Source organism: Dicentrarchus labrax, unplaced genomic scaffold (genome assembly GCF_905237075.1).
Source record: "Dicentrarchus labrax unplaced genomic scaffold, dlabrax2021, whole genome shotgun sequence".
In the NCBI taxonomy this organism is placed as follows: domain Eukaryota; kingdom Metazoa; phylum Chordata; class Actinopteri; family Moronidae; genus Dicentrarchus; species Dicentrarchus labrax.
In genome coordinates this window covers 11,878,889-11,891,252 of record NW_026136706.1, presented here as the reverse complement: position 1 = coordinate 11,891,252, position 12,364 = coordinate 11,878,889, and the positions used below count along the sequence as shown (strand labels likewise).

General features: G+C 40.0%; 1 protein-coding gene across 1 annotated transcript; it reads left to right on the top strand.

The window, feature by feature from the left end:
- Positions 1-177: 177 nt before the first annotated feature.
- On the top strand, positions 178-11,220 carry septin10 (septin 10). Its single transcript, XM_051403956.1, has 10 exons — positions 178-336; positions 1,595-1,709; positions 3,063-3,258; positions 3,411-3,597; positions 6,117-6,278; positions 6,727-6,823; positions 7,263-7,431; positions 7,515-7,647; positions 8,281-8,459; positions 8,990-11,220. Exons 1-10 carry the CDS (start codon positions 307-309, stop codon positions 9,003-9,005), a joined length of 1,284 nt encoding a protein of 427 aa, XP_051259916.1. The 5' UTR covers positions 178-306; the 3' UTR covers positions 9,006-11,220.
- The last annotated feature ends 1,144 nt before the right edge of the window (positions 11,221-12,364 follow it).

Below are 12,364 nucleotides of genomic sequence, written 5' to 3'. Positions count from 1 at the left end.
CACCTTCTTACAGTTTGTAAAGTAATTTATTCCTCGTAAATTTTGATTACTTAATTCCTGTGATAATCTGTCCTAAATTATGGTGATTTAGTTTAATGCAAATTATTTTCTAACTACAGATTTCACCTCATTCCTATCTAGTTTTGAGTAGCCCGGTCTGTCCAGTTGTCGACGGTGGATGCAGTGAGGCGGTCCCGAACAGGAGTGAAAAAAAAAAAAAAAAAAAAGAGAAGAAGTTGGTCTTAAGGCAGTTTTGTTGTATTGTTTCTGAATATATCTTGGGGTATTAACGTTTGACCAAAAACTATGGCTTCTTCGGATGTTGCTCGGCAGCCGGTTAGTATTTTATCTTCTTTATGGTTAACAAATGACAGTGGTCTTGACAGTTGAGCAGGGAGTGTCCGGGGCTATCATTAAGTTAGCTACCGCTAGCCCCGAAACTACTCTGTGTGTTTTATCAGTCAGATCAAACATATTTTACACACACTTTCAAAGACAAAAACACATCTGCCCTTCACGTCGACCTATATCCAGAACATAAAGCGTGGGTTTTTCCAACTTTTTTAAAAGGGATTCCGTGTTAATACATCTTCAAAATACACGTACGCCAGCTGGCTAACACTAACCAAAACTTAGCCATTCAATACTCAAAAGTTTATGAAAACAGTTGTGTGCTGCCTGGTTGAACACCCATGTGCCACAGTTACTAGTACGTAAGTTTTATGCCATGTTTTACTGCTAAGTTTTGTAGGTTGTGGTAGTTATTAAATAGTTTGACCAGAGCCACTAAATGGCGACATTTTTGAATGAAGTTTGGCGTACACGTAGTTACTCCAACCAGGACATTTGTCCAAAAATAAACGCGTCGTCGAAACAAAGACCGCGTAGTTTACAATGAAGTTGTAGGTCTGTCGTGAGTTGCTTCCTTCCTTAACGTCAGCAGCTTTATATCACACCACAATTGGCTTTAGGTCAGTGTTACTCCTCTGTGTATCTGACTGGGGATACTAGGGTTTCTTAAAACGAGTTCAGACGGGGGCAGATCAGCGGAAGGCAATTAGAGAATAGGAAGATAAATCAGATAGACTAACGTTATATAAAGTGAGCTAGGCTTTTTGTAGCTTGCACATTGGAATTAATTTACTAATATATGATATGATTTGTTAGGGTTTTGTAGTAGTTGACAAGAGCCACTTGTAAATGTAGTACTTTAAATCCAGAGAGTTAAAGGGGTGCATGCTAAAAAGGTTTATGTATTAAGCAGTAATTGTGTAAAGATATTGTAGGTGCCTGGACCATTTGATGTTTGAAAGATTACATTTGTTAGTTTCAAGTATTGTGTGATTTCATTTAAATTTTCAAGGGCAATTGTTAATTGTTAAACAACATATCTAAGTGAATGTCTAAATGTAAATCTGTATATTATATGGTATGGATTGTTTAACAAATATAGCCACAATCTTCGATGATGCTGGAAAGAAGTAGCTGGCATGTGAACATCTTCTAAAAGTTTATTTTCCTTTTTCTTATTTGAGGAGAAAATGGCTCGATCATCTTAAGAATGATCTGTCTGTATGTGTGATTTCTTCCTCAGGACAAAGGAGTCCGGCCCCTGTCCCTGGCTGGCCATGTGGGCTTTGACAGCCTCCCGGATCAGCTCGTCAACAAATCGATCTGCCAGGGCTTCTGCTTCAATATACTTTGCATCGGTACCTTGACGTACATGCACACTCAGACATACACAACAATACACACACTGAAACACAGATGCACACAGGATGTTACTACTAAAATAAAATAAAAATACCACTGATTGGTCAGAGGGAAATGTCCTGCACAAACTTTAAATAGCCAAAACACCATCGGCAGCAACCCCAATTTTTTTTAATTCACTCAAAAACAGCAGCCAGCACAACCATGTCATGGTCAATTGACAAATTGCAGATGTATCAAGAACAACATCGCATCATATCCACCGTTACAAAATTAGTGTGACTTCTTTTTGTGTGTGTTATAAATGTGTGGTTGAGCAAGAAAAAGAGTGGTGATGAATGTGAGTGCTGCTGATGAAAATGGGAGTTGTCACTCTGGCATGAAAATGTACAGTGTAGGTTACAGTTTGTCTGTAAATGAAGGCTGTAACTTCCGTGTGTTGTTGCCAAACTCCTGAAATAGCATCACTATGACGGTCAGCTCTACTTATATATACTGTCTGCAGTGGAAAACAAAGTAGAGGTACCAAAAGCGAGTCGAGTAGAATCGAGCCGTACGGTACTATGTAATGGAAATACGGCCTTAGCCTGTCTGTTAGCAGCTGAGGTAGACAATAGGTCGAAGGAGCATTGTGAAGAAAAGGATGCGGCTCTTTCAAACCTGTTTCTTGACCTGCTGGTAAATGTGTGGTTGGATGAATAAGCTATATTTTTTCGTCCTCAGCAAGGTGCCGATCCCCCACTGCTCCAGTGCAGCTTGAGGGTGGATTTACAGCTTTGTGTTGAGTCATCCTTTTCCTTAGTACAGCAGTAGGCAACCTGTGGCTTTTTAGCCCCTGTCCAGTGGCTCCCTGTGGCTTCAAAAAAAAAATATGTGGAAATAAATAACGGCTACTTTTTAACATTTTCATTTTCATTTATCATTGTTGTAAGTGATTCTTACATTCTCCAATTGGACAAATTTGTAGCCAGTACACCAAATAAATAATCTTTTTAACATTTTGTTAACTATAGTTATCTTATACTTTACATCCTGACCTTTTCTTATGTATTTTGCCAAACCTCAATTTTATTTGAGTTTTGAGTCTGGCTAGCTGGGCCAGCTATGGATTACTAATCCCCCCAAAATGTCTGAGGAAAATAGAGAATTTAATACTGCATGCTATGCTTTCACCACCAACGCTGCTAGCTCTAATAGTAAAGGTTGCAGACCCCTGCCCTAGTAAATTTTAATTTTAGGAATATTGCATTTAAAGTAATTGAAGTTTGTGGCAGTCTCTGATGCTTACACTACTAAATTGAATTAAAGTTCAATAAATAAACTTGTATCCCATCTTTTTCTGGCTCTAGGTGAAACTGGCATCGGCAAGTCTACCCTGATGGACACTCTGTTCAATACCAACTTTGAGAACTTTGAGTCGTCCCACTTTGAGCCTCAGGTGAAGCTACGGGCTCAAACCTACGATCTACAGGAGAGTAACGTTAGACTACGCCTTACTGTGGTCAACACCGTGGGCTTCGGAGACCAAATGAACAAACAAGAGAGGTATTCAGTGTGTTCGAGAGGGAGAATGTGATTAAGAATCAGTGTTTCGTTTAACTAAATTATTTAGAATTTACTGCTTTTGTGAACTAATCTGTGTTTACCATTCATAATCCTCAAGTTTCTGATCAGCCTGTTATATGTCTGTCCTTTAGCTATCAGCCGGTGGTGGACTATATCGACAGGCAGTTTGAGAGCTATCTACAGGAGGAGCTAAAAATCAAGCGCTCTCTTCACAACTACCATGATTCGCGAGTCCACGCCTGCCTTTACTTTATATCCCCCTCAGGCCATTCACTCAAATCCCTGGACCTGGTCACTATGAAGAAACTAGACAGCAAGGTAGGGGATGGATAACTGATTGTGTGTGTGTTAAAGACTGATGTATTGGTTTGTCAATACATTAGGTGGCTTTTCTGAAATAGCACAGACTATTCAAAGGTACTGGTTTTTCCAGACAGATATACAGTAGAGATTTGCATTGGGATTGGGATCCTGCAGGACCCAATGCAAATCTCACAGGAGCAGGTGGTCAAAAAAACAACTGCAGGTCACCAGAGGATGGTCAACAAATGAAGTCGAGAGGAAGATTAAAAAGAGTTTTTACCAAACAAAAGCACAGCATTTACACATATTTGGAAACCTTTCTCAGTTATTACCGACACAGTAAAATATTGTCTTTACCTGTTGAACAGGAGACACATAATCTGTACTGTGTGGGTGTGAATGGTCAGAATGCTTGAGAGCAGGTGGGAGTGGACACACACATAGCGGGAGCAGGTGGTAATGATCAGAAATCCAACAGGTGGGAGTTGGATTAAGAAAACAGTCCCACCCAGAGCTGTAATATACAGGACAGTTTAGTCTGGAAAACATCGGGCAAATTTATAAAATGGTTCCTTATACTGGGATAGTACAAGTTGTGTTGGATGGTGATGCACCGATTGGGAAATTCTGGACTGATACCGATTTTTAAAATAACAATTTAGCCGATACTCACGTTTTTAGTTATTTATTCACTCTTTTGTGCCAGGGAAGTAAAGTCGCATCTGTCTATTTCTCTTTTCATCCAACATGTGAGATGCAGAGCTCAACAGCTGCTCACTGTCTGTGCTGATGGATGGAGCACATAGGTATTTGCCTGCAATTTGTGGCTGTGCTGGAAAATGGAAGTGATTATTGCTCCAGTATCTGAGTGCAGTGCAGAATTTATGTGCCACACTGACATGGGTGAACGGCACTTTATTTGCCGATAGGCTGATGTCAATCAACAAGGCGTATATCGCCGGTAATTGACTTTGGAGAGATGATGGTGCATTGACCTAAAATGTGTCTGTAATTCTTGGACTGACTTCTATTGACAGGGATGTTTTAAAATAGACCTATCAAATCGTTGGGCTTCCATAAAGCACTGACCTGCATATTGTGGACAGGAGATATGATTATTTATTATTGGTCAGTAGGAACACATTGTACACTGAAGAATCCGATGTGAACATTACATGAGATCTGATTAACTGATGTGTATGTGTTAATGGGCAGTAGAGACTGTGCTGTAGTTGTTTCTAGACTTTGCTGTTTTTATGTCTGACTGTTGGGAGAGGTTCACCATCCATTTGGCTAAACCCCTCCCTTGAAGTGGTCACAAACTTTCCCATGCTCTCAGTGTGTAGTGACTTTGTGTTTTTTGTGTGTTTGTGTGATTTCGCTGCTCTGGAGTGTCAGTAACCCTGGATTTGCGTGTGAATGGAGTAGAAAAAGCAGTGGAATGCTGTAATCACCTCACGCACACACACTTGAGTTGTCCTTTTGTGTCACTGTACAGATACACACAGAATGAGCCATTTGTTGCATATGCAGCACTGACGGAGAGACAGTCAGTCACACAGACAGCTGTTGGAACAGATCTCCTAGCATTGTTTTGTTTTCTCTGCTGGGATCAGTGTGTTTTCTGTATGTGTGTGTGTGTGTGTGTGTGTGTGTGTGTGTGTGTGTGTGTGTGTGTGTGTGTGTGTGTGTGTGTGTGTGTGTGTGTGTGTGTTTTTTTTTTTTTTTTTATGGGTGTGTGGTCTGGCCCAGAAGCTTGTCTAGTGACAACAACTCATTCCAAGCCTTTCTTTGGTACGACGAGATGACGGACAGACAGGCAGGACTGGAATGTGGGACGACTTGGATAGCACAGTGGGCTGCTGGGCCAAAAATAACATCAGTAAACCTGGTTTATATAACACTTATCCAAAAGCAGTATTTCAGATAAAGTAATAAAAACAAATACTGTTGAAATAATTAACTTTTTTGTTTTTGTTTTAATTGTACTGTTGCTTGTACTTTGCCACAGTCAGACTGATGTGTCTGCAGGGTATGGTATGTTGATGAGTGAGATTAGCTTGTTTTAGCTCTGGTGCTAGATGTCTTTGGCATCGGGAGCAGCTCTGCTCAAAGTTCAAGGAAGTTACTATATTCAGAACTAACATTAACCATAACTGCTACCACACCATGGGGGCGACAGGCATAGTGGATTAGATGTTGACATCCAGTCATCCATCTTTTTGGTATCAAAATGGGTGACTATGAGGGAGTTCAGTGGTATTTGGCTATTGTCATAAGAGTCTCAGATCTGATGGGAAAATGTGAAAATGTATGAATATAATCAGATGCAACGTCTCTAAACTTTTTATCATCCAGTCATATTTTTGTCTTATGCGCCTCACTTGTAGTTCCACTAGAAGTTCTTTATGTTCTTTATGGAAACTATATGCATATGTTTTTTTCCGGATCACATTCAAGGTCTAATTTATCTCTGAATTCTGATTGTTGTTATTTTGTACATGTACATGAACATATATCCCATCTTGCTGTAGGTGAACATCATCCCAGTGATCGCCAAAGCTGACACCATCAGTAAGAGCGAGCTGCACAAGTTCAAGATCAAAATCATGAGTGAGCTTGTCAGCAACGGCGTCCAGATCTACCAGTTCCCCCTGGATGACGAGACTGTAGCTAAGGTCAACACTACAATGAATGTAAGGAAATGCACACACGCGCACACACACACACACAGACACACACACCACCTTGAACAACTGCTCCTCTTTCACCAGAATCTCTTGGTTGGTTGAGGCAAAAACAGTATTGATTCAATTATATTACTAACCCCAATGGTTCTACAAATATTATATATTTCTTACTTTTTAAAACTCATTTTGAAAGGTTTTTTATCTTTTGTTTGGGTGAGTTTTTCCGCTCAGTCATCAGTCTGCCTACACAATATTCCCATAGGTTTGCAGTTGCTTTATTTTTAGAATAAAACTTGCGTTTCTGTCGCATCAGCAAGATTTAAAAAATAACCTAAACATGCAGTCACACATAGCTGTGACTCTATGAGTATATAAATACACTTTTATTTGCATTTTTTGTATTTTGTATTGTGGATCCATTTATGTTACATAATAAAATAAACTGTTTTTGTAGGGTCATTTGCCGTTTGCTGTAGTTGGCAGCACAGAGGAGGTCTCTGTTGGCAATAAGATGGTGAAGGCTCGTCAATATCCGTGGGGTGTGGTACAAGGTAAGATGGATCATTGTTCGAGTGTATTGTCAAATAGCTTGCTGTTAATTCTAGGATCACATTGATTTAATGGACCTTTATTTATCTTTTCAGACCTAAATGTTTTCCCCTCACAAGAGTTATCACACTTGTAGAAATGATCACAAATTTCACTGTAACTCAGTACACTGTAACTTAACTTTGAAATCAGCAAATTCCTGCCAGTGCAGTCAGTGTTAGCTGCCAGCCAACAGTAAAGAAAAAATCATTACTCTGGCTGTCAGTGGGGAGTTTCAGTGTCTTATCGCCATCTAAAAACATTTTCAAACGCTTTTCTAGCCTGCTTTAAAAACATGTTGAGGATATCTATTGAAATGTACAATATTTATATATTTATATAATATATCAGATTTATCGCTAACCCTTTTATTTGTCTCATATCTACTGGTGTGTGTGTCAGTGGAGAACGAGAATCACTGTGACTTTGTGAAACTGAGAGAGATGCTGATCTGTGTAAACATGGAGGACCTGAGGGAGCAGACTCACACTCGCCACTACGAACTGTACAGACGCTGCAAACTGGAGGAAATGGGATTTAAAGACACCGGCCCAGAGAGCAAACCTGTCAGGTGAGCTGCCAATTCAAAAGCTCCTGTACAGACAAAAATGTACAACTGGCACGATTGCCAACTGTGTGTGTGTGTGTGTGTAGCTTGCAGCAGACTTATGAAGCCAAGCGTCAGGAGTTCCTGGTGGAGCTGCAGAAGAGAGAGGACGAGATGAGGCAGATGTTTGTGCAGAGGGTGAAGGAGAAGGAGTCTGAGCTGAAGGAGGCTGAGAGAGAGGTATGTAGACAAACTCAAATAGTCTCAACTGGGTGCACACTATGCCTAGGGGTGTTTTGTTTTTCTTAAAGGAAAAACAGTAGTTTATTTGTTGCCCTGGCCATTGAGCGGTTATGATAACATTATACTCGCCAAAGAATTGCTGAGATCTTGGCAACAACGTCGCTAAAAATAGGTCCAAGGAAATTATACAAGTTTTAAAGAAACCTCAGGTTAGTTACTTATTAGTTATTTGGAAGAGTAAACAATGGCGAACAGTTAAAGTACAGTCCTTTGTAAACATCTACAGTATAACATTTTACAGACCTGCCGGTTCAGCTGTGACCCACTGTACTAAACTGTTACTGACTGTTTTAGCCCTCAAAAGTTGTAATTTGTTAGTGTGCTCATCCTTTTATGAATAAAGAAACAAAATTTCGACAAACTCTTTTCCTTTATCAAGGTTTATATTTCTTTTTTCCAGACGAAGTCAATCAAATGTTTTTAAAATTGCACATCTAATTTCAGTGTGACAGTTTAAAACCACATTATGTGGTTACCTAATCATTTTAATTTACTACCTTGAAAGGCAGACCACTAATGTTTCTGCTGCTTCTACTTGATACTCAGCTCTGTTCTCTGCGTGTGTTTTAGCTGCAAAGTCGTTTTGAGCAGCTGAAGCGCCTCCATGCAGATGAGAAAGCAGCTCTGGAGGAAAAGAAGAGACTCCTGGACGAGGACCAGAGTTCCTTCAGCAAGAGACGAGCTGCCGCCCAGCTCCTGCAGGCCCAGAGCCTCACCGCTAACGGCAAGAAAGACAAGGACCGCAAGAAGTAAGCAGCTTCTCTAAAGCTACTGCTGATGTTTCATGGAAATATTCAGGATCCAGAGGTTTACACATCTGTAGGCAGTGAGTGAAACAAAACGTTTTGAGTTGTTAGTGACTTCCTGTTGACAGTGGGTTCAATACTAAAGCATTTTATATAATGTAGGACACATTGCCACCTGCTGGTAAAATGAATGTTGGGAAACAAATGTGATGACTGCTGAGTGCCTTTAAGATTTGTGTACCTGACTGACATGGTTCATATTGTGCTGATGGCAGTTTGCAGTCTTAGACAGTAAACTGGGTTTGATGTGTTACCTGTGTTAACTGGGTGGGATATTGTGTTATCAAAAAAAAAAAGGCCAACAAAAAACAAAAGGCCACTTCGGCTTTAAGTGGCTTACAGACAAACTATGTAATAGAGCCACATAGTAAATTGACAGTAAATTCAGGGATATGGTGTGAGATATGTAAGTTTAGAATTTACTGTAAAATGAATTCTCCACTCACTCAACTGCCTATTGTTCTCTCTTCCAGCTCTGGCTTCATGTGAAGACATCGGGAGCCGAAGTACACTCTAGTATGACCAGTATAACCAGTGACATTCTGCCCACATCTTTTCCAGCCCTTTGTGGCCAGTCTCAAACACTAATCAGGAAACCCCCACACAAACCAGCAGTGTGTGCGAGTGTGAGTTTTGATTTTGTGCCAAAGTTTAATGACTGTACCCATGAATCCTGTGTACACTTTCCTCAATGGTATTTTTAATCTTCTTTGTGGGTTTTATACCTCTGTGTAATATTTTATATTTATCCTTTCATTTTTATATAAAACCTTTATTTTCCATATACCTCCCCTTTTTTTTTTTTTTTTTTTAAACTTCTGCCCAGACTGAGGGGCACCCCAGGGTGTTGATCCTCACACAGCCTCCTCACTAGATGCTGTACATTAATCAAAGGACTTGAATAGGTACAAACAATACATTGAAAGGGACCTCTTCAGTTACATTTAATCTGTCTGCCATATCTATAATAACAGCACTCTTATTGATTTGGAACGCAGTCTTAGGAGTTCGCTAAAGAGACAGTCAAACTTCTGTAACATGCCTCTTACAGACATGCTCGTCTTCATGAGGAGATTTTGGTCTCAATGTCAAAACAAGTACACAAGTATGCGTATGATGTTAATCTGTCCGACGTAGTAAAATTTATGTTACACCTCTAACACAGCTCAAGTTGTAAGCGAATGCAAACATAAAGTAAAAGCTACAATAGCATAAATACCTTATGCTATTGTAGCTTTCTAATGCACAAAGAAACGTAAAAGACTGTAAATGAAACCAATTTAACGTGTAGAAGAAATGACTCTGTATTTTCATTCATTTAATTTTTTCTGTGGTGAGGTAAAAGTGGAGCAAAACCCTTCAGACAGCCACAGTAGTCGTCAGAACATTAGTCTCCGTACATTTTCAGCTTTTGTTCATGCCAACCACTTAAAAATCCAGCAAAGTGTTTAAATACAGCATGCCACAACTCAACAGCTTGTTATTTTTAACTACATCTTGGCATTGTCAGATGGTATAAAATAGGAAGCAGGATTTTATGTTCTATACATAATTGATGACAGACAAATTTATCAGGAGATCCACATGGTTGGTAAGACTAGTGAGAAGCGGAGGCGAGCAGATAATAGAGAGATAAACAATCAACAATCCATCACGTTATTATTTATTCAACACACAGCTGTTCTCCAGCAGTGCTGCCGCTGCGGTGAGAAGGAATATAGTGCGAGCGCTGCAGCTCTATGTGTAATTGCCCTGTCATATTTTAAATAGAGCCGTTACAGAATATTGACTCCACAGAGGCCTGTGTACAATATGTTTGAATGCCAAAACTTCCTTTTAATTTAACAGATTTGTAGCTAGCAATGTTGCAGAGACCATGTCTGGAAAGGGCTGACATAAGCACAGGGCATTATTATTCCTTATCCATCTTCTGTATTATGTTTGGCTTTTTTTTTTTTTCCTCACACCTCCTTGATGTTATAAACTTTTACTGTGAGTACACCAGCATTACAAAAACCTGCAGCAGCCACTCTGATTCTCAGTTGTTTTAAAGGGAAATGGTTTAAACTTCTTTTGTCCAATCACAGCTTTACGGTTTTCTAGGAGGGTGAGGCTGATGCTTGGGTTTCGGATTAGGTACATGTTATTGCATATATATTCATATATATATATATTTTTGTTTTTGTTTTACTTGCTCCCTTATTTTTCCTTCTGACACAAACCGTGGAAGTCAGGCTGAAAACAGCTGACTCACGGAAATCATGTGTAGTCAGTGTTGAGGGGAATGCACGAAGAGAGGGAGGTTCGATTTGTGACTGTATTTTTTTTTTATTTCTTTTTTTCTTTCTTTCTGGAGTCATTATGAGACAGGGTTTCACACCTCAAAGCATTTTAACAGTACAGACTAAACCAGAACACTGTGGTACTGGTTCCCAGTAAAGTGTGATTTATAAACTACCATTTACTCACAGACACTGCCACTTTATATTTACACTAGTGCTTATGATGTGTGAGTGCCTTATCTATGTGAACGTTACAAAAATCCACTATCCACTTAACTTTTACATCCAGGGAAACACACCAATGCCTAATGGATTAACAGTTGTCTTGTTTGTACTACACTTGTATTTAAGGAATAAACAGTGTTATTTGGGAGCTTTTTTTTCCTGCTTTCTAAATAAATCTTTGTATTTTTGTCATGATACACTCTGCTTGTCTTGTTTGTTTGTTTTTATCTCACAATACGGTGCCTAATTAATGAATTCCTGCTACTTTTTCTTTAAAACCAAAGTAGCTCATGTTCTAGTTTAAGTGTTTTATTTCATGCAGGTTTATCACAAGTCATCATTTGGAAATTGGTCCTGAAACTCATTTTTAAATAAATTTTTTCAGACTACAGTCATTCCTCTCCACCGCTGTGATTCATTATAAAATAAATACCCACTGTAGAGACTTCTTCATGTCTTTCCCTTTTATCAGAAGCTAAGAGGATAGAGGATGACCACAAGCTTCCCTTTTCCTTAGGAGGAAGATTTAGGGTACAGCAGTAGCTTAACATCTTCCCTGCCCACCACTTGACTATATATCTGAACATACTCACACAGAGGGACCGCCCTGTACTGTCTGGTAGAGGTCTGGTTCCCTGCAGTGTCTAACCCTCCAGATTTGTTGCCCTTCATGTGACTTACAGCTGGCACACAGACAAGTAGACAGACAGGTCTGGCGTAAAGCAGAAGAATGCTGATCGATTCCCTGCAGGGGTCTGCAGCACCTCGCTGGGAAGAGGACGCCCCGAGGAGAACCGTTTCACCAAGGCAAACTGTGGAGAAAGTGTATGTGTGTACAGACACCTTTAGCCTTTACCTTTCTGGGTGGGAAGAGATATCTCCCAGTTTTCCTGCCAGAGGTGAACACTATCGCTGCACTGCAGAAATAAAAAATAAAAAAATCTAAATTTGCTGCCTGCCTTCTGCTCACCTTAAATGTAGCAGCCTGAGTTTGTGTGTTAGTGTCAAGTTTTTCTGTGTGCACTTACATCCAAGATAGCTGTCATACTCCCTGCTCTTGCACACACAAGTCATTCCCACACACACACACACACACACACACACACATACCCTTGTCACCTTTTCCTAGTCACTCTAAATGCAAATGGAGGTGATCATTGGAGACAGGCCCGGCTGCTGGAGAGATGAGGTTGTCATTTAAGGGGAGTGCCGGCGACGCTCTGAAATTACCAATTACACACCTCGTTCATGCCACTGTTGGCTTGAGAACACAGGAGAGGAGAGACAGAGGGAGAGAAAGAGGAAAGGGCAGGACATAAGGGAAAGAAGATGGAGGGAAGG